This window comes from Bombus terrestris, chromosome 16 (genome assembly GCF_910591885.1).
Source record: "Bombus terrestris chromosome 16, iyBomTerr1.2, whole genome shotgun sequence".
In the NCBI taxonomy this organism is placed as follows: domain Eukaryota; kingdom Metazoa; phylum Arthropoda; class Insecta; order Hymenoptera; family Apidae; genus Bombus; species Bombus terrestris.
Window position 1 is genome coordinate 782,099 of NC_063284.1, and position 23,731 is coordinate 805,829.

The 23,731-nt window shown below is 35.7% G+C and overlaps 1 protein-coding gene across 20 annotated transcripts in view; it reads left to right on the forward strand.

The window, feature by feature from the left end:
* The window catches only part of LOC100650792 (polypyrimidine tract-binding protein 2), a 421,711-nt gene that overhangs the window by 375,642 nt on the left and 22,338 nt on the right, over window positions 1–23,731 (forward strand). For all 20 annotated transcript variants that reach the window (XM_048413316.1, XM_020867289.2, XM_048413312.1 and 17 more), the window contains 3 exons: window positions 13,594–13,645; window positions 17,273–17,331; window positions 22,721–22,949. In XM_048413316.1, the coding sequence (XP_048269273.1) occupies window positions 13,594–13,645; window positions 17,273–17,331; window positions 22,721–22,949 (340 nt within the window). The remainder of the gene's footprint in view (window positions 1–13,593; window positions 13,646–17,272; window positions 17,332–22,720; window positions 22,950–23,731) is intronic.

A 23,731-nucleotide genomic window follows, 5' to 3' on the forward strand; every position in this document is an offset into this window, starting at 1 on the left:
TTGTTGATAGGTTTATCTATATATTTATATTTAGTAACAGATCTAATTTTCTACAGTACGCTTTTATAGAGATGCTTATATACTAATTACAAAACAGAAAGCGAAATTTTATGTTGCCATTGCAACGTTTAATTTTCAATACGAATTCTTTGCGATTCAAGATTCTATTATTCAGATAAATTTCACGAAGCAGTGAGAATTTGTGATTTATGCATCTTTACACGTGTATCGATCGATCATCGAGATTATTTTTTCATATGCTGCGTTAAATTCATATTTTGTTATGATGTATGATTTTTAATAACTATCGTGGATTAAAAATTTGTTTAACGCACGTGGATGGTTATTGCGATGGGATTATGAATTATTTCATTCAACCGTCTGCCTCGTGTAATATGCTATTTTGTTATATAGGAGTGTTTATTACAGATTCAGTATTCATTTCGAGGATTTGTTGTTTTAATTATAGCCGCGGGAGTTATGGAAATTATATACTGGTTCATTATAGAAATATTTCACGAAGCAGTAATATATATGAATAAATATATTTGTAGAAAACTGTCGATTGGTATAAGTTAGAAATGTTTCTTAATCTGACAGATAAAAGAAATCTTGTTAATTAATTTTTAGATTATTTTGCACGAGAAAGATTTATGAAGATATGAAAAATTCGATAAAGAAAATCTGAATTTTTAAAATGCCATTGTACATAGTTAAAATGATTAGTATCTGACGTATCCACATACGTAGGTATAATAAATCATATTAAATGTACCTTAAATTTGTTTAAGTTAGATTAGAAGTAAATTAAAAATTATTTGTATACCCAAGGCTTTTTGGATTGTTGTTTATTTCTATATTGTCATGACGGACAAGTCCCGTAAAACTTCATGAAACTATGAAAAGGGAAAGAAGGGTGTACGTTTTGAAATTTTACAGTATAATAAAGTACAGTTACTATATTAGAACCAGAAAAGCAGTTTATATTTTCACATTGTCAATATACAACTGATATATAATCATAAATGTAAAATTCGACCGGGATCCAAATTTACTCGCGTAGTTTCGATCACGTGTACATCAAGCGCGAATAATGTCGGATCGTCGACGCGGATATGGCCGAAATTACGTTACTATTATTGTTCGTTATTGCATTAGCAATGACGGGAGGAGGGAGAGGGAGAGAGAGACGGTCGCAGACGCGTCGATAATCGAGAACGCGAATTAATAACTGTTACATCAATCAATATGTACAATGCGACCCCTCTGTCGACGATGCGTGCCACGGTGACCATGAAAGGGTCGACGTTTGCTATGGCTGGCAACGAACGTAGGTGATTCCCTGGAGACCGATGAACGACCATCATTTCCACGGAATAAACGAATGAACTCTCTTCCTTCGTGTTATGGTTGTTGTCGCGGTGTTACGGGTAAATTAGTGAGTACGAAGGGTTCGTTCCCTATTTTTTATATATATATATATATATGTATATATGTATACACACCCATTTAAAGGTTTGGAGTTTTATTTTATATAGCAAAAAGTATAATAATAAGGGAAGATTTCGTCTTTTTTTTCTTTTCTTTTTTTGGGGGGTTCAAAAGTTCAGAGTTTTACCTTATATAGGAACATATAGTAGAAATTGTGGATTTTGTGTTTTGCGAGATTGATCGTACAGGTGTATTCAAAAGTTGGGGCAGACCACTTTATTTTATGTAGAAGAAATTAATAGTAAGGGTTGGTTTTGCGTTCGATGAAGGTGCATTGGTATATTTGAAAGTTTGTTTTATATTAGTATTAATTTCATATAGGATATATTAATGTGTAACGTATACAGTATCTTTAAAACGTTTTGTAACATAAAATATCTGCATTTAAAATGGAATAAATAATTTCTGGATTAAATAACATCATAGAATAGAGATTACGTTTTAAGGAGATTATTTAGACGTTTAAACATCTGTGTGTTACGTGAAACGTGCTCGAATTACATCAGCGGCTTTAATGCCGCTTTCACACTACATATACCACGAATCGATTCTCATCGATATTCGACAGAAGCGATTGCTGTTCTCTATTTTGACCACGTTGACAGTGACGTGATTTGACAATCAACGGGCAAACATACTGTTGCCAGCATGGAACAATCATCCAAATGAAGAGCGATTTTTATATACATTTTTCTTTTTTTTTTTTAACGTCCCTCTTTTATACAATTTTTAATTTTTTTCCTATTTCCTACATTTTCTAGTTTTCTAAATATTTTTCTCATTTTTCCATAGCGAATATTAGTTTCAGAGCCTGGATATTTTTTTTTAAAGAATATTTGACACAAAATTCGATATTAATTTCACTGGAGAAATATTGAAAATAGTCGCTCTCTTCGTACGTGGATGCAGGAAATGTTTATTAAACGTTCAGATGCAGCCTAAAATTTGTTGGGAAAATTGGAGAAATTGAATGTTGATTGGTTACAATAGAAGACTGAATTTTTCCCGCGTGTTCTGTAATGGATACAAATAACATGGTAAAGGTGGAAAATAAACGAATGGAAAATTGTGAAATACAATATTTCATTCGGAAGCTGAATGGCTGTGAATTGTTAGTGTTATTTTTTCGTTGATCATATTTTTTCATTTGTGAGTCATAATAACTCTTACAATAATATAGTAACTGAATGCTCCTTTATAATATTCTGTTTGGCGAAATATTACTACTAGTACAACCGTTTAATTATTTTGTATTTTAATACATTTAATACATTTCCAATTTCTCTCTATTACGATCGAATAATAATCTCCAATATCCGATCTTTTAATTTTTCCTCTTCTCTTAACTTTTCCTAAAAAATTCGACAGCTTGGATCCAAAAACGCTCGCATAAATCATAAAAAATTCGTAGAATTTTTTTAAATGATCGAAAGTTATGCCAATCAACCGTTGATAGTCTCGTTGAGCAGAAATTCGAACTTGGAGGGAAATATAGCTTGACGGAATGGTTTTTTTTTTTTTTATATAACGAGACGCGTAACGGAGAGGAATTTTTGCACGGTGAAAAGGTCGGTTAATTGAAAAGCATCGAAAGTGAAAGTTTATTGGAAAATGTTTTGTCACAGAGGTACACGTGATTGTGTTTAATTACGAGCACGTGTCGTGCTCTTTTTATTGCTAGCCATTTTGCAACGTTCGCTCGGCCTTTTTACATCGTTTTGCCCCATAATTGTCGTCGTTATCATTTAGTTTATTTGCGGATAATAATTCATGTATTTACAAAACCGGAAAATAGGAGTATTTCAGAGGAATTTAAATAAATTCATTGTTCGTTGTATTTAACATTGGCGATGGGATACAATCGTTGATATTCTCAATTAGTATTTAGTTGAAGACGCCTAGATGTTCATAACGAACCATCGCTGTTATACAGTGTATTCGTTTTACCTGGAGACGCGTAAATAACTCGAAAACTATAGAAGATAGGAAAAAATGTTCGAAACAAATATTGTATCATTTCGAGGATCGCGTATCATACCGCGTATTTACTTTATCTTGCGATGATCTTGAAAAGTGCTGTGACGATCATAGTTATGTTTTGAAATGGTAATTACATCTTTTTTAGTCCTTATTATTCTAGCTGATATCAAAACTTTTAAATGATGAACGTGTAGAAGGACAAGCGACTAGCTATTTTCGGAATACTATTTAGTACACGTGGAATCGGCACTTTTTAGAGCCATCGTGATGTAGAACGGCTGACGTGTTCGTCGGATGACGCCAATGCCGCTGGCATGTCAATTTTGTCGTTTAATATCTCGATAGTGGTTTATGCAAAAAATACAAGTAAGTAGCGTTTTGAAAATGTTTTGATGTCGGTTACACGAATATGGAATATAAAAATGTAGTTTCCATTTGAAAATATAATCGTGATTTCCTAGATCCCCCGGTGCTTTCCCAGATCATCGCGAGGGAAAATAAATATCGGTATGATACGCGTACCCCTAAGAATTGCACAACATTTGTTTCAAACATTTTTTCGTATCATCCATAGCTTTCGTCCATTGTCCAAAGTCCATTGAATTTTTCGATAGAACCGACGGAATATAATTCGCCGAGAATATAGCCGGGGATGGTTTATTATCAGCTCTTTCATTGTGTCGTCATTTCTACTAGACCGGCCTCTTGCAGCCACCGAAATGGACTTCTGTCGCCGAGGTAATGGGAGGGGTTGTGGGGTCGTTTAAGAATTTTTCGCTCGAGTTTGCAGTTGAATCGAGACCTGCCACCTCGATGAGAAAACTTTCTAGGTATCGACCTTAAACTTGCTGTGTAAATTGGTAGACGGTGATTCTAACGCCTTTGGTTTTTCGGTAATACCATTAATTTTGTCAGAGTTGAATTCTCCGCGGTTTGGTTGGGGATATACCGAGTTTTGGAAATTGATGCGGTACGTGAACGGAGGAAAGGAGAAAACATTTGAGTTTCGAGAATTTTTGTCAGTTGATGATTCCGTGATATATTATCTATGGCGTTATTTTATTTTGTAATTTCAGAGTCAATACCTTTCTATACTTTTGCAGTGAAGTGGATGAAATTATTTGGGAAAGTCGATAAAATCATTGCACTGAAGCAACGTCACGTATAATACGAATAACGACGATCTTCGTATTCAGAAAGCAATTCCCATTCAGGATTCAAAAATTGCATATCGATACTGTAAAAAAGGGAAAGAAGGAAGTATTTTAAGCGAAAAATATGAAAAGAGGAAAAATTGAAGATGGCAGGAAACGAGAGAAGGCGGACGATATCGCGTTAAGTATTAAAACGCGGCAATAACAAATACATTACGTGTTAAGCGTAGTTTCCAAGTGACGTCAAACGCGATAGAAGCGCGGTCCGCGGCGGTGGATATTTATTGAAAAAAAATCATGCCCGGTTGCCTGTATTTTAATTAAACGAAACCGCGGATTGCCGTTGAATTTTTTATCCTCTCATTTCCATTTCCACCCCTCTGTTTCGCTCCGTTTTTATGTCCCGCTATCAAACAAGCGATATGTAATACGTTTTGTTGCTGAAAAACGATACGTTCAACGTCGTGATGCGAATAAATGTTTAATCAACCTGCAGTTCCTTTCGTAAATATTGACAAATCAAAAAACGAGGTATAATTTAAAAAATTACGCCGCCCCCTTCAATCGTGGCTATATCAAGGATACAAGTTTTTTTACGACGCCGCGTGTATAAATTTGTTAGACGAATAATATCGAGCCTGAAACTTTCTTTCATTTTTAATTCGCAGAATGTGTTACGCTGTTCGAATTTTGTTCTGGTTGCGTTAGATATTGTAATATCATACTTTTAAGTATTATATAACGTATAATGATACTTTTCATATTGACTATACTCTTTTATATTCAGAATTTATAATAGTACTAATTTATTAACTAATTCTGCTTTTAAAGTACGATAGGAGGAAGCCAAACTTTTCTCCGCGTTAATTAATCCCTCATCCCGCTTCATTTCGTTTTAAATAAATTATGTCACTCGTTTTAATCATAGTCATGCCGGTTTCTGCCATAAAATTGTATAAAATTGTTGAAAAACTTCTATAACTTTTTCTTTGAAACTGTGTCAAAACTTTCTAACATTAAGCTGTTCCAATTTCCTTTTACAAATATTTTTCTCGCGACATTAATTTCGCCAATAAAATATCATTTGTATTGATTCGAAAAGTATCCTTTATAGTAGAAGACGTAATTTTATTAGCTTCCTTTAAAAATGTATAAATGTATAATCAAATCGCGGGATATGTAATTAAATACCGAGTTGTAAAAACATAATTATATCAAACCGAATTACGGAAAGGGTGAAAAATATTGGAAAAATTATGGCAAATAAAATATTAGGGATACTAACGCGTATAAATTTCCCATTTTCGGGGGAATAAATTATGCCCACGGCTGGGATTCAATCGCCGTATCGCTCACGTCGATACTTTCGATCCTGCGGCCGTACTCGAGCAAGTTTTCAACGAAAAATCCCGCGGGAAATCAAGCTGTTCAAAGGCTGGCGCGTTCGAGAAAGAGTACAGCCGTTCGAACGACAACAGCGTAATTTTTACCATCGAAAGGGAGGGTAAAAAGAGAGCGCGTTTCGAGCGCGATTTTGCCGATATTCTCGCGATTCGAGTTGCCAATAATTGCGTCGGGAATCGATATTTAAATGATTTCTGAAGACTTCTTTCTCTCGTCGAAAGTCTTTTAATTATCATCTATCTTTTTATACGTTTCTTTCGTAAACATGTCGTAGCAGAAGACTAAAAAATTGCTACATATTTCAATAATATGTTAAGGTAGTAAGTAGTAGATTCTTTATAAGTATTGTATTTAATTAACAGACCACTTAGATAAGTAGTTAAGAAGAAGAAGGTAGTCAATATACTACTTGAGCAACCGGCCAATAAAGGGTATAAAAAATAATAAAAACTATCTTTTTCATTGGACATATACAAACTTCTGCGAGTAATCGTAGTCAGATAGATCTACTACAAAAGTTTCGTTGCTCTTTCCGTATCGCTATCGATACTAATTCAAAGTTATCGTCCACATCGTTTTCAATACTAATCGATAGTTGAACGTCCACAGCAAAAGGTTAACAGTTTTATATTCGTCCTAAATTATTACCAATAAAATGATCGTTTCTTCGTACTTAGGAGAAAAATAAAAAAACTTTAATAACTCCTTTAATTTTTTACATTAGACCAATGAAACTATTTTTCCGGGGCACTGAGAAACAATTGCGAGCAATATTCACTGGGATTCGTCGTTCCCTTCTTCGAAAACAGAGTTGGCAAATGCAATTTGCGCCGCGTCGTATCGAGACTGTTAATAGAAATCTCGTCCGCCAAAACGATACGAATTTTCCTTCCATTAATTCGCGATCATAGTTTCGTCGCCGCGATCAAAACCGAACGAATCGAACTATGGGGCTGGACAGAGAAAGAGGTAGCCAGGAGCCGGTTGAAAAACGCAAACGGGCAAATTGCCCGTCACTGATAGCCGAAATAACCGCGGCGAGCAGACGAAATAACCGTCGGCAATAATTAAACAAAACCGCGCGCGAATCGTGGCCGCTGGCGAAAGAAACGTCATCGATTCTACGGAATTCGAAAATGCAATCGGAATCGGAGTGCACACGGGGATTGCAACCGGCTCGATTTTCGTTAATTACGTTGCTTGCTTTATCCCGGGGCGTTTATGCTGCGAGGAATTATCGTTCGTTTGTTATACGAACTTTGGAAAAAGCACCGTTTCTTTTTAATTATTACGTCAAATCGTTAGATCGTTAGATTAATAGATTTCTTTGTCTTGGTGATCGTGCGACGAAGTATTTAATTGGATATTTTTTAATGATTCGAACGAAGGTTCGTTGAGTGGCAAAATTGATTTGCCGAGGATTTGATTCGTTACTCTTTTAGATTTTGATATTATACCTCACCTATGAGATACTATAATAAACTCACTGCTTTGAACATTTTAGACATATTTGCATAATAATACTTTCTTAATTCCCATACTTACATAATCACTAAAGATTTCTCTTGTATTCAGATTTCTATGTCACAGATCAGATCATTCCAACTTCTAATATTCTAAAATTCTCAAAGAAACGATCTAAACCTATCCAATTCAAAATTTAATCACGAAATACGAATACTACAAAGTATTTTAAAATTCCTCCCGAAAATCTTCTCAAAAGGAAACCATCTTCTTGAAAATGCACCTTGTTTCAAGTCGATATCCATGCGTTCCTAAGATACGGGCTTGCAAAGTTTAGCTCTAGGACACAGTGATACCAGTCAACGGTATGCCCCACATTCTTTCCTGGAAGTGAGTACTTGTTACTAGTAGTAGTAAAAACTCGCTGATTCAACGGGTGTCATTGAGTAGCGCGCACGTGACTCGCTTGCGATAGGTTAGTGCGTTGGTGCGAGTGAGAGATCGGGACAGCGATAGCGAAACCAGAAAAATTAGATTTCGCTTCCAACGACGATATTTTAGAAACCGAAAGTCCAATCGGGGTGAACCAAATGGCATCTTGAAGTATGGGCTTCATCGTTCGATCGATCTCTGATCATCCTTTGCAAAGTTATCGGACCTTAAATTTGTTATCTTTTTAATCGGATTTCATGGAGGTTTTAGTTAATATTGTCGTCAATGGGGAATCTTTGGTGGGTATAATCGTTTAAAAATTTGTAATGGAGAAACGATGGTAGTGTTTTGTTGTCTACGTAATTGATACTAGAATTTGCTTTAGTTGGCTTAAAGAGATTAAAGGCGATATACATGATATTGTTATTAATGAGTTATTAATATCGTTATTAATGGTTTCTGGCAAGTATAATCAGGTTAAAATTTTCCATTGAAATTGATATTTTCTGAAGAATGAAATTGTTAGAATTTTTAAACGGTGGAATAACATCACCACAATATATACCACGTTATTTGGATATTCAATATTCGTAAAGAAATAAAATTCGTATATATCGATTAATATACATGCGTACCACGGATTTACATATTTATACCTGAATATACAGGTATCGTAAGTCCTTTTTCCATGTTCTACGTTATTATCAAAATTATTTAATGAAAACTTCACGGTACAAGGTTTAAACAACTTCAGCTTTAAATATATCAAAGATTACGCTTAATATTATTATTTATAATCCCGTGCAAATGATAATTCGTAATAACCACAACAAAGGAAAGCACGCTTTCCTCGTAATTTGATTAAATTAGTCGTGGTAAAGTCGGATAATATTGTTCGATAAAACCGGCACTGATTAAAATCGAATAAATGTTAAACACTCGTTTCACTCTCGGGGGAGTAAGTTCGAATCTGGACGCAATTACCCTAAAAACGGGCCATTTCCGTGAGCAGCGCGAGTGTTAACGATAATGAGCATCTGTCTGTGGAAAGTAGCAATTTTTATTGTTATTAGCGACGCTTTACACGCCTCTGCGTACTGTTTCTGTTCATTTTCTGGTTAATTTCGCGGAATCCGCCAACGAGGGAATGGAAGGGGATTGCTTTCCCGACGGCTCGTTCGCAGAAAATAAGGGTCGAGTTTAAATAATTAGCGGCCGAATGGTTCAGAAAGGACGCAGAGAATTTCCATTGATTTCGGATCACTTTTTGCTTTTTCCCTGTGCTTTTAGCCTCCTTTGTTTATTCATCTCTTGGTTTGCTGCATTTCCAGTTTTTCACGAATTCGCAATAGAAAAAACAGTCGATTTCGTTTATTCCATTATATGTAACAGATGAAAAATTTTGATTAGTCTCTGATGTTAAAATTAGTATGTTAGCAAGTTAGTAAATTGGTATGTAAATGAGTTAATAAATCAGTGGGTTAGTAAGTTAATGAAAACGGCAGCTGCAATTGACAAGTCTAAAAGACGGAACGAGGATATTATACTGAATCGAAAAGGGCCGATTAGCGCACCGATGCGACTCTTTTAAGTACATCGCTGTCACAGCCCTTCTTCTCGTTCCCTCCCATTTTCATTCACCATCCTCTTTATTTTCAAACGCGGCGGGTTTATCGTAGCGACGACGAAAAATATAAATTCTTCATTCAGCCGTCACAACGCCGATGTTGAATATTCGATGAGAACTAAAACGCGTGACACTGCTTGCATTAGCTAGCTCTCTCCCCAGTTATACGAATCCAGCCCCTCCGTCGCGCTATTCCCATTCACATTTGCAGATATTTCTGGCGTCAACTCGGTGCCATGCATTTTTATGAGATTCAGTTATTTACTGATGGTATTACACACTTGTACAATGAAATACTACTACTACTACTTTTTATTATAGTGGCGAGAAGATTATTTTCTAGAATGAGTACTACTAATATTTCTGGTATTACTGAATATTAGAACTATGTGATTCTTTTCCCCTTTTTTCATTTTTTTCCCCCCCAAGAATGTGATAATCTGAATAAGGAGATTATCCTTATTCTTGTGGATGATTATACCGTCAGTAGCATCAAGTAAAGTTGGAGGAAAAATTTAGAATTGGAAATTTGAGTAACAGGGACCTTCGAAGGCAGTGGAGTTATTTTGTAAATTGCGAACGAGAAAATTAAATAATGAAAAAATCCTTAGCAAAATTATTTAAATACACAAATATTTCCTTAGTTCCACGTACGTGTCACGCGGATTTTTCACGATACAACCGACAGAGATTGCATCTCGTGAGAGACTGTGTGCTTAATCGAGCACGATAACGGTGCAGTTATTATCCCTGAGACAGAGATTAAAATTTTAATTGCGGCCACGAAGCCGGGTCCCTCGTATCGTCCGTTACATTCTCCTCTTTTCCGTTTCCGTTTTCACGGCTGTTTCGCGGCCGGATGGATAAAAATACGCTGGACGATCCTTTTGTTGTTTACGCGAAAAATCTAATTATCCGAGCTTTAGAGCGTGCCGCGGTTAAAACGAGGACGAACTCTTTAAAACAGAGCTAAATCAGAGACGTTTCTCAGGCCGTTTCTTGCGTGACGTATGCACAGTATATCAACCGCGCGCCACAGTATTTAGTATAATAGTTTGACGAGTATAATCCGTCGCTAAAAATATTTCACTGTGGGGATTCATTCGAGAGAGACATTTTTTTGCAGGTGTAGTAGTGCTTTTACAGTGGATTTTACGGTGGATACGGGGGTGGTTTCATACGTAGTTTATTTTTAGAGCTTATGGCTCTTTGATGAAGATTGACGATGCAGTTGGCTATGAATAGACTGTAAACTTTTATGTAACTTGGTATTTATAGACGTAATTAAAGAAATGGAATCTACACAGAGATTTGTTTCACCCTCTAGATATCATAGCGAGTTATACTATGATTTTTATCTATGTTATACGTATTTTGTCCTTTTCCGCAACTTTCAGTTTCCGATAAACGCAGTCTAATTACAAAAATTAAGAAAAATTATACAATCAAAATTATGTACTTGCGACGAAAATTATCTTGTACAATATTTTTATTCAGAATTTTGATTACAAATCAATACCGTTCTTTTCATCTAGAAAAATTTTGACACAATCTTCGGGATTAAGCATATCCGATTAATTACCGAGACATGTATATAATATAATATTCCAGTATGTGTCTGTAAACATATCGTATTTGTTATCAGATCTTTTAGAATACCGAGTAATTTTTTTATTTGTGGACTAATGGTAATTTGATCGGATGATCGATCGTCTAATTATTTTTATCGAATATCGTACAAGGATGATGATTTTACTGTTATACCGACTGTTTTAATACGAAGAATATATGGATGCGTCTTTTTCGTCTTTTTTTCTTCTCTTTTTTGTACATACGCTAATTGGTCATGATTTATCCGATATTAGGAGAAACGAGTGGCTCGTTAAAAAATTCTCATTGAAACGTACTGTTACGTTTACATCATTAAAATTTAAATTTCATAAAAACCACCAGTTATATCAGATAATAACTTCGGGAATGTACGAGCTAGAATTTTATATTAAATGAGGAGACGTTTATTCGCAAAATTTAATACATATATACGATTTTTATATATGTTTATAAGTATTATTTATTGTGCATTTTTAAATTCTTCATCGCAATTTAATATTTGTACAAAGTCATGGTTACTATAATTTTCGTGTTACGAATTTTACCAATGCGAACCTCGTATATTTCTTGCAATTTTAAATCCGCCGAATATTTAAATCCCAGTGTGTAAAAAATTCTTTTCGTTTAAAATTCCCGAGATACGAACATTAATTATTTTTTACGGTCCACGAAAGTCACTGTTTGATGTTCTTGTAATTTTAGGTTCGTCGTACTATCGTATTATATTTTTAATTTAGATTTCACTTAAAACTGTAATGCCCAGCTGTATAAAAATTTATTGTGAAAATGTAGAAATTAAAAGATCAAATAATATTAGAGAAATTATGAATCGAAACATACGCTCAACGAGCTAAGAAAACTAAATTATCATCCAACACGAACAATCTATTAAAATATCAATATCAAGTAACAATATTAACTATCGCTGGAATAACATCAATAAGACATAATTATCCCATCTCCGGTAATTTTCTTGTCACAAGCTCCGCAATAACAAGAGAACGGAGCAACCAGTGGCAACTCTATACGATGATTCAGTGGGAATTGGCGCAGGTGATCGCAAGTCCATGGACCAAGGCAAATATTGGTCCTGGTATTATTAATACGATCGCCTGGTCTACTCGACCGACGAAATGTATGACAATGACGACGATTTCGCGTTGATCGCGATTATCAGTCCGCGGCTGGAAGCACAATTTTCGCCTGCACACGCTTTGTTTCGTTGCTCCAAGCTGCGATAACCATTTTTGAATCTACTCGATTACGCTTTTAACGATTTTGGCCAACTATATGAGAATTGGAGGTTTAATAGCGAAACGAGAAGATAGGTGCTTTGTTACACGTGATGACCTGTATGGTTGAAAATTAGTTTGGTTATTGATTCGAGTCTTTCCACAGGTTTTAATAATGAGAAATTGTCTTTCAAATTGAGAAAAAATTGTTCGGGAAATTAGAACGATAATGATATTTAAATTTATTTGTTCGGATTTATTTAGAGACCAACCAAAGGTAAATAAATTATTTAAAAACAAATGTGCTTCCGTAAGCATTTCGGACTATGAAAATGAAGATAATTCGATATTCTAATTATGCTGGGTGTGAGAACGAAGAATAGAATCAAGGGATTAATTAATGAATTTCGTTTTTTCGAGTCGGATAAAATTCGAGGCCCAGCCAAAGCGTAAAATTTCTGCGAATCAGAAGCTTTTAATTACCTTAACGATGGGGTAGGAACCCTCAACATTTACATTAATCTCTCCATACTTTACTACGTAATTATCTCATATTTCCTCCTCCTTTGTTTCAATTGAGATATTACAAATGAAATAAGACTCTGTTCATCTAACGATTTAGTCTGCGTCAAAGAATTTTGTCACATCCTGTATAGCCAAATTAATTTCATGCGTAGATTACAAAAATTGTAATATTCTTATAGCGTATTTGGTATTATTAGCTTATTTGCTTTGAGAAGAGTTTGTCGATCATCGGGACGCGGGCAAAAGTGACGTTAATTAATTAAACGCACCTGTTCAATATTTAATATCGAGATACGTAGTTGATTTATTTACAATAGCGCGAATTTACAAAATTTCTCAAATGTGTCGCGAAATATCTGTGGTATCGAAGTTTTCCAATTAAAAAATAAAATGCATGGAATGTGCATCTATGTGTGAAGAATCGTGAATTCTCCATCATATCGAGAGTATTTCGTATAATAAATAAAATCCTGGTTTAATTTGCGAAACTAACGAGTTCGCGTTTGAGTATCGGAATTATTAACTTAACTACCTGGTAGAACGATCATGTTGGAAATCATAATTGGATTACATATCGATCGTTTCCGAATTTATCTTGTACATGGCAAGTTCTCTATTTCGCGTTGAATTAACTAAAAATTTCACTAATTTCGTATTTTCATTTTTGTTGCAGATATTCACACGTTTCGGCAAGGTCCTCAAGATCGTCACCTTCACAAAAAACAGTAAGTAGCATTCTATGAAATTTATACTTTACAGTTATGCAATTAATACTTTCTAACTAAATATAACACCTTAGTGTTTCAATACTTGGAGAATTTTTACGAGATCTTGAAAAACTTCGCCACGGTTTATCTTATCCATTAAAATCCAAAAGAATGTATATACGATTCGTTAAATCTTTAACCAATTTTTACCCGGTCTTCTATTCAACACCGATGAATTTTCTTGCCAAATTTTGACGGGACTGTTACATAGAAAGACTTTCACAAATACCCACCGAAACTTTTCGCGTTTATCTCGAAGGAGATAGACTGCAGTGGGGAAAGACCGTAGCGTTTCGAACGTTTCGAAGTGGCTCTTGTTTTCCTCCTCCAGTGCAATAGCTACTGGACCACCCTGTATAGACGCCACTCTTGCTGGCAGACACGCCATGGCACTTTAGTACTTCAGTGTACACTTGAAGTGTATCCTGGCCCGACGACGTCGACGCTGTTAGTACTTTCAGTGTTGTACTCGAATCTAACGGGTGTTTCAAATGCGTCTACCCTGCTAATCTCTCTAAAAATGTATTTTCGAAATAGGAAACAAAAAGCAAATACGATCTTTTCCATTCTGTTACGTTACACCTGATAAATTAATTACTAAAATTGTACGAGGCAGCAAAATATACATCTTACGTTTGGTTCAAGACAGAGCATTCGTATTGCACGCCCGTTATATACGTAGAAAGAGTTCACTTCGCTCACGGTAAAAATGCGTTACAAATTCATGTCGGTTCAGACAGCAAAAGTCTCGAGTATTTTATTTTGCGACGTGGCAGCCTTCCCTTTTTGCTCCTGATATATTTCCGCGGGTGACAATTATAGAAAGGCAAATAGATATTCCTACACTTTTGTAACATCGATTCGTACTTCCTTCTGTTGTATTTCTGCAGAGTTCCTTCGACATTAGAAAATACAAGAAAAGGAGAAAGGAAAGAAAACTTGACGAGAAGAGCAGAACAGGTTTCTTTCTGTTTATTTTAACGTTATCGAATGCATCTATTTACTCATTATGATACTACCAAGTAATCTTACAAGTATACTAGTATACTTCGTATTGCAACCACGACACAACTACGATCGAACACTATTTTTATTAATAGCCAATGTATTGAAAATATCTGATATCTGAATTCACTCGTACGATTGCAAATCACTTTATTGAAACATGCTATAGGGAATAAACAGAACGGAAAAATCGGCCGTGGGCTGGATTATTTAATTTTCGAGTAGAAGACACGAAGAAAGCAAGCAATTGAAACCAGTTGTTATAGGGGGATTCGATTCCGTTCCGGAAAAGCGTTTCAAACGGAGTGAAATAAAAAATGGGAATCTCCCGATCAGCCTGAGGTGTTCTCCGTGGAAAGGAGCTGCGAGAAAGAAAAGAACCGCGCGTATGTCTTTAATTCGAGGCAGTCGGCTCGCAACGTCGAGGAACACCGAACACCAAGTGCCTTGCTTCTGAAATTCTACCTTGTTTCCTTGTCTTTTCTGTTTCTTTAAAGGTTTTGTTTGGCGAACAGAAAAGCGGGAATTCGTTAGACTATGCCGTTTGTTTTTTTCTGTTCGTTATTCGTACTTACGTGACAGGAAAAATGGAATTTTCGAATGTCCGATTTATACAAAGTTCCGATTGGAAAACTTCCGATTCGTAAATTTTCAATAGATATATTCGACTCTCTCTGAACGAAGTTTCGATTGGAGAAATTTTATATTGAGACATTTTTCGAGAGTCCAACTATCAATCTCTATGCTTCGACCTTCGAAATTTTTAATCTGTAGGTTTCTATTTCTTACGAATATTATTTCACGTAGATTTTTTAACGACCAAACACGCGAAGCGTGTGCAAGATAAAAACAATGTTGAGCTATGAATTTTAAACATTAAATTATAAATAAAATGCTTTGCACATTGATTAGCTTTGTTTCGATATCGCTGATATCGTATAATACTTTTTTAAATGATAAAATTATTAATCTTTTATTTTATATTTCAAGTAAAATCTGGCAGTAAGACAAATTTCTGAATTTCGAAATTTCTGAATATCAAATTAGCAATTTTCTGTACAAATAATTTACATAACCACCGGCTACGATCTACTAATAACCCAAAAATCAAACAACTAATTATCATCGGAACGAAATACAAAATAAGGGGAAAGAAACTAAAGAGAAAGAGAAACATGTGAATAGAAAAGTGGAATAATAAAATAGAGAAAAATAATGAAATAAAATAAAATAGAGAGAGTCGAATAGAGAGTATGGAAATCGAACGAACGAATAGCCACTTGACCGAATCGAACTTTAATTGGACAGTGAGTGCGTCTTCGCTTTAATTTAGGGCCCGTGGCTCCGTGATTTCGCCAATCAACCGCTATTTGTCTCAAAGCCTGGCTCTTTGAAACTGTCGCATCCCTTTCAATCGCGAACAACAGCCACCTTTTGTTCGATCGAGCGTCCATTGATTGAACGTCTTTTGGCTATCCTTGACCAATTGTCGCCAAGACGATTCGGTGTCGATATTGTTTTTTAACGCTGGAACAGATATTTCTAGCTGTTCTCTGGATGGGAAGATATGGTGGAGATGTTGCGGGGTGTTTGAAGAAAATATCGATGGACACTTAAATGAAATTAATGGTTTTGGTGTGAAACTTAATGCTATTAAAAGTCACATCCTTTGTAAATAAAACATCGTTTATCGTATTTGTAAGAATTAGATAAAAAAAAAAAAGTCGATGGAAATAAGAAAGCAAAGAAAATAGCAGAAAACTCTATGGAACAATAATCGTAGTCGATCTGCATTTTATTTCAGATCTTCGCGCATTACATACGAATATTTATACCCTTAATATCACCTTTGGTTCGCCGACAAAAGTTGGAAAAAGCGCGAAAAATACATGGGAAAACGTTTTATTAGCGATATAATGCAATAACGGGATCGAGTTTTTCGCCGGTAGCAACGTTATTCAATTTCCATCGTTATTTGATCGTGCGACAGGGGTGAGATCGGGAAGATAATAAAAATTCTGTTCCATAGAGGGGAAAAAGTGACCGGTGTCACAACATATTACCACGAATCCAGTGAGATCTCCCTTTATTTCCATTTAATTTCGGCTTTATTTAATTTTCACCGGCGCAAACCACCGTGAGAACGGCATTTGGTTTCGAAAATCGAACGATAATCCCTGTTTTGCTACGTATTTTTCCTACCATTTTCATTTTAAGAGGATTGTTGGAACTTTCATATCGTAGAACATATATTTTTCTATTTAACAAATTTTTAGTTTCTTTAACTCTTTTTATGCTTACTTCTCATTACACCACTGATATTTCAAACTATTTCACGTTACGTACGTAATATATTCACCAGATGATATATAAATCATAATTCATAATCGATTCATAACGTAATAATTCTATTAAAATATTTCGTAAGTACACATACGTAGTATATTCTCTAAATATTGAAATTCATCACCCACTGTACACAAAGTAGCGCTTTAATATTTTATTTTCCGTAATTTCCGAACGAATCAGTTAACAGTTTTCGTAACCCAATCTAACAAAATATTTTTCTCTTTGTTTCAGACACTTTCCAGGCACTAATACAGTACGCGGACATGCTGTCGGCGCAAACCGCCAAACTGGTGAGTATCCACTTAAACTTTTCCGCCGAAACGCACGCAAAAATCCAACCCTCTCTCTGTGTTCCCTCTTTTTCCTCTCTCTCCGTTTTTCTTCTTCGTTTCTCGAGTCTGGAGACCAGTGTTTCTCCTACAGCCACAGTTTATCCTTGTCCTCTCGTGGGACAGATCGACATTTTTCGTGGAATACCAACGGAAGTGTCATCCATTAGAAGGTCCAGGTGCCATGAGGCAAATAATGTAAATTTTAATCTCCTCCCCAGTCTTGTTTTTATCAGAAAGAAAATGCGTTGCGTTGGAGTACTGTTTTTTTATTTTTTTGTATGTTTTTTTTTTATATTTTAAAGTGTCCTCTTAGTTTTATATATTTTTAAATATATGTGGTTAAATATGATTCTGTTTTTTTCAGCTCCTATTTCGGAGCTTCAAACCATATATTTTAATATTTTTAATTTATTTCTGCAACTAGTATTCGTATGTATGTCATTTTATTACAAGTTTTTCACTTGAATCCTATATGACTGATGATAATATTTGTTGCTGCATAGTAAAAGGGAAAAATGACATATTTCCAACGAAATAGCATATTTCAAGATATTTTAATTGATACGTCTTCTCTCTTAACGCAACGTAGGCTCCTTGGTTGGTGTTCTTGTTCTATATTTTTTCGATGAATTTTATGCAACACTCGTGCCACTTTATGCAACATATACGTGAGAGTTTTTGCATTTTCGTTCGTCTAAGATCTACATATATGCTCACTTTTAAATCCCACTGTATTTTAATCAAAGAAATATTCACCCGGAGGAAACCTCTTCTCCCTCGGACAATCCATCTAACCTCAACCACGTTCCAAAAACCAGCAACGTAGCCTCGCTTCTTAGCAAGGAATCCGCCGAGTCCTCGCCGCGATTTCTGGCTTGGAATTTTCGTCGCGAATCTGCTCGTTAACGAACGCTAATTCGACCACTCGACGAGTGGAAATTCGCGAAAGCCGGTTACCAGTCGACGTTTCCTGTAATAAATGTTCCCTTTTCGCGGCCAAAATTAAGCTGCAACACGCTTGCTCGACGCGGTTGTCGCGTTATTTCCAGAATTATCCGCCAGCTTCGATATCAAAGCAACCGAATTTTTCGATATTTTTCTAGTCCTTGTCTTTTTTTTTTCATTTGGCTCTATTCGATTCCACGTTGATTTTCGAATCCTGATTTTTAGGTTAATTAACGTCTGGACCTTTTCTCCCGTTTGGTAGTTTCGAGGAGATTTCGAGTGGTTTGGAGCGGATTGAAATATTTATCTAAACAAATGAATAAATTCTTTTGGATATACAATAGTATTCATTCATATTCCGATATACCATCTATACTTTATACTTTGCTTTATTTTACTTATATTCGCTATACTATATAGTTCTTGTTTGAATTTTATGATATATCTGTTCGAAATTCATAAATCTGTAGTCATATTTCTATACGTTCTAGTATTTCATAATAATTAAGAGATTATTTTAACACATTTGTCAGAGATTCATAGCCTAGTCTCTCGAGAAAATCCTCATAATTTTATGATAGAAGAGGATAGAAATTTCTCGATAAATTTCATTGAGAAAGTTGCTCGTGAATTAAATTAAAAAAATCTTGGTACTCAGGGATATTTTAAGAGTTCCAGTCGTAGCCGAAGGACTTTTACTGTTTTCACGAACCCTTATTCTCTGTTTCCCCGTTTTTTCGAGTTTGTTTTTTCACCGCAATCCTCTTAGATATAAGTCCCCGGTTTCTATCAACAAGTTCCGATCGATCGGAGTTTATGGGATTCTAAAGTCAATCGAAGAAAAATGTTATTCTGTATAATTTTCCATTTTATAGGGAGCTGGCTTTGCTTTCAAACTAAATGGAATTCTATGTCGGCCCTCTAAGCTGCTCTTTCGATCGTGTTTATCATTCTCTCTTCCTTCCAATTTCTCTCGAAAAGAAACTAAAATGAAGTAAATAATATATTTTTAATGATAATAATAATTTAATGGAACTTAACATCTTCTTCGTGCGGGCAACAATATAAAAATAGTCCAACGATTTATTGTAAAATACTGGAATTTAAACAGGAACGAAATGATTTTTGATAACTTTTCAAAAATTATTGTTTTCTTACTGTAAAATGCGGTACGATGTAGATACTGAATTCTTTATTGCAACTTAAAGTCAACTATTCTATTATTCTTCGATCGCGATTCCAACGATAAAATACAAAGTGCGTAGCACACATTTGCAAACAGTCCGCGTTAAACACACACGAGCCCTCGGCAATCTTCCACGTCTATAGTCTCATAACTCGGAAACATCGGCGTGCTCTTAATCCAGCGATGATATTATAATCCCGGTTGTTTGAACTCGCTCGCGGACCGTAAATATTAATTGAACGCGGCGAAATACGTTTCGCGGCAGGCAATTACATCACCGTCCGGGGCAAATGCAAATAATCGCGTTGAAATTCTCCTGGATAGAAAATCTGGCTGGCAGAAACGGAGACATCTGTGCTCTCTTCGTGCTACACTCGCCAGTTCTTTTTCCCTCCCTTCGTTTAATGGAGTTCCATGAAACATTGGTCACTGAAACGTGAATCTACAATATTTTAGTCTTTTTCCGAATCTCTCGTTTATTTGTTTAACCCTATATATCGCCTGTGAATTATTTCATTTTTGTTTCTTACTCCTATACGATTGTAATCACAAAAGTGTTTCACCTTTCAATATTTCGCTACAGAAATTAGAAGATCATCTGCTATCTTCTGTATAATCTTCTTTATCAGAAATGAAGATTTTGTTGGAAAATTAGTGTTTTTATTCTTACTATTATACACAAATTTATTCCAATGAACGATGAATATTATATTGCTATACAGTATATAAATTATTATTTTGTTATAACGTATAATATAGTATATTAATTTTAGTATTATGCATTACACCATTATATGTAGGGCCGTTATTCTCCATAATCGCGTCTCGAAATTCACGAGAGAAAGAGGAACGACGAAATAAAAAACAGCACATCGAGCCTCTTTCGGAAAGTTTGCCCCCTCCTTTCAGTTTCGAAACTATTTTCAAAGCTTAATACCATTCGTTCGAGCGACAGGGCACGATATTAAAATAATTTCATTGCAGATATCCGACCAACTTTGTTAACCCAGATTACGTATTCTTTGTACGTCATAGAAGCCTGCCATTTCGCTACGCCGTGTGATGGCATACAGAAAGAGAAAAAGAAACGATAAAAAAAGAGGAAGGACGTGGAATATTGCGTCTGGTATTATGCGCAGTTCCGCGTTCGCGTTCAAGAGTCTCGGAATATTTTTCAATTGAATTTTTCCGCCCGATTTTCCTTCCGACCGACTAATCAGTTTGAAATTTATCCTGTCGCGCAGCCAATTAATTAAACGCGACGCGCGCTTTTGCTAGCCCGGCCATGGCAATAATCGAAACTAATTCTTCTGCCGTCGAATTAATGCAAATTAACGTAATTGTGTTTATAGAACAAACACCGGGGAATGTATTTGGAAGTGGACGGATTGGCGATGAGTATACTGCGACATTTATACGAATTCATATATTTAGAAAAACGAGTAATAATAGAGTTAAATGGAACTTTTTGTCTCTCGTTATTCTTTGCGTGATAAGATATTGTCCTATTAAGGTTCATTTGATGTTTGCCCATTGTGGAATTACTATGATGGTATATATCGGGCGTATTTCTGTGAGTATAACAGGCATTAATGGATTAATACAACAAAGAATATTGCATACCAAGGTTTCGACACATCAAGCTCACAATCAACATCAAACCAATACAAACCTACCTCAAACCCATAGGAAGAAATATTTAAATTCACGTAACAAACTCGTACTTAATTCCGATTATTTCAAAATATTCGGACAGTAACTCCCATAAATACTAAGATACTAACGCCAACCTGACGCCAATCAACGATGGCAAGCAACAAATATTAAACAACACCTGACGTTAAAATTCCAAAATTCCAAAGTCCGGCTCATCGAGCCAACGACTCATTAGATCCCGAAATCATCGTTTCCATAATGATTCGGGCAAGTTAGGATAGAGCCAAGGCAGGGATAACGATAACAGCAAGCTAGCCCTTTCAACGCGTTTCAGCCCTATTAATAACAATGTTAGCTAGCTGGTCTAATGCAGTTGCAGGGCTGGAAAGACGCAGTCTAATTACGTATGCACGCGTTCGACTCTCCGCGTAGGCGTAGACTAGAGCAAACCCTGCTCGACGGAGGCCATGGTGTTTGACCTGCGTGTGCATTGTTGCAGCATGCACGCGTGTACACGCTTCGCTGTATCTCTCCGCCGGCCATATTTACACGGGCTAATGAATTTCATACATAATTACCGGTTTGCCTACGTACAGCTATTCACCCTGGCGTGGATCTACTCCTCTGACCATCCTTTTCGCCAACTTATACCTTTATTTCGAAGCATTAGGCGATGACCGTACTCGTGATACACTTCTCAAGTATTATTTAGATTGATAATTATTAGAATTGTTTCTAGAGTATTCAGAGTGAAGAGAGCGAGTAGAAAGAGTGAAAGATATAAAAATTGTTTCTTGTAATCTTTAACTAGAGTTACACAAGTAGCTTGACGTTGATATAAATGTATGAACGCGCTGCCTATGATTAGCATTGTCCTTTCTTCGGTTGGTACAGTGGCATTGAGCGAGCGACGATTAAAACCGGTATGCTACAAGCACGCTAACTGATTAATTAGTGGGAGGAGGATTAGGAATTAGCAGTGAACGACCTTGGGCGAGCGATTGATTCGAAACGAGCTGTAGCGGGCCGCCATATATCCTCGGAAGTATTTTTCTAGCGTAGATTTTGGCCAGACGATTTATTCGCGGTGAAAAGTGAAGAATGAACGCGAACGAGGCACGCGTGGTTTCCCTCGAATCATTTCGGTGGAATATCGGTTTCCACTGGAGGCAAGGCCTGACTGGATTTTGTGTTTTGTGGTAATTCGAATAAGGGTTGGAGGGTCTAATTAGCGTAATTGGTGGATGCTGGTAGAGTCCAACAGCACTGGGAGTTGGCTCTACAATTACACGAAGTATGGGCTGCGATTATGGTTGGAAATGCGTCCTTGAAGTTTATTAACTACACGTGCTAATTCTACGTGTCTCGCTTAATATCAGGCCATTGTAATTCTTTAATATAAACTCTCGACTTAATCGATACTATAAATGAGAAATTATAAAAAATTAAATTCAGTATAAAATACTCAGGGGGCTAAATACTGACCATAACTGTATATAATATTCCTTTCATAAGATCTAACATTCCAGCTAACGTTTTTATTATTCATTTCTGTTTCAGTCGCTGGAGGGTCAGAACATCTATAATTCCTGTTGCACGTTGCGCATCGACTATAGCAAGATGCAGAACTTGAACGTGAAGTATAACAATGACAAGTCGAGAGACTATACCAATCCGTCTCTGCCAACTGGTGACGCGAATTTGGACGCGGCTTCTCTTGCTTTGGGCGGCGAGCTTCTTCCACAGTTGTTAATGGGCGCTGGATCGCAGCCTCGCGCAAGAATACCCGGTGAGAACCGTGAATTTTTATAGAATTTTTATGAAAATAGTAAGAAAGATAGTTCATGGATACGCTGTTTGGAATAATTCGGATTTTCGTAGAAAAATAAAAACAAAGGGGTAAAATAAGTTGCTTTATTTAAATTTCAATCTGGTTTATTATTATTATTTTTTTTTTTTGATATTATTTTTAACAGTTTGCTTTTAATTCGTGATATCTTTTGATACAGCTTTTCTATTATTTTTGTTTTCTTTATTTCTTTGAAATGAAATTAATTATTAAGTATTTTTTATGTTTGATTTCTATTATACTTAATTTAATATTCAGGAGGTAAAACTAGCTATATAAAGTATTAGTACATTAGATTATTTTTACTGTTACTTTTTTGAATGTCCGGGGTGATGAAATTTGAGAAGTTCGAACGTTAGAGAATATAGAAATTAAATACTTTGAAACGACGTTATCAAAATTCGAAAATCGAAAACAATCGATAACCATAAAAAACCCAATAACACATTACATGTTATGCATCCCTATGTACACCCAGTGCTCTAATAAAGTTGTCACACCGACATCGATCGTCAAGGGAACCCATAAAAATCGATCGATCAATTAGTCCCGTGTATCCAGAACGGTCCAGTCCATTAGAATTAATTATATTAATAGCGTGTCTCGCCCGCGGTTTATGATAAATTGTTATATCGAGTCGATCGGTCCGTTTCCAATTTGCCGCTCGTTTTCAGTTTCATTTCCGTGGGGGATCGAATTGCACGCGGTTAGACAGTATTATT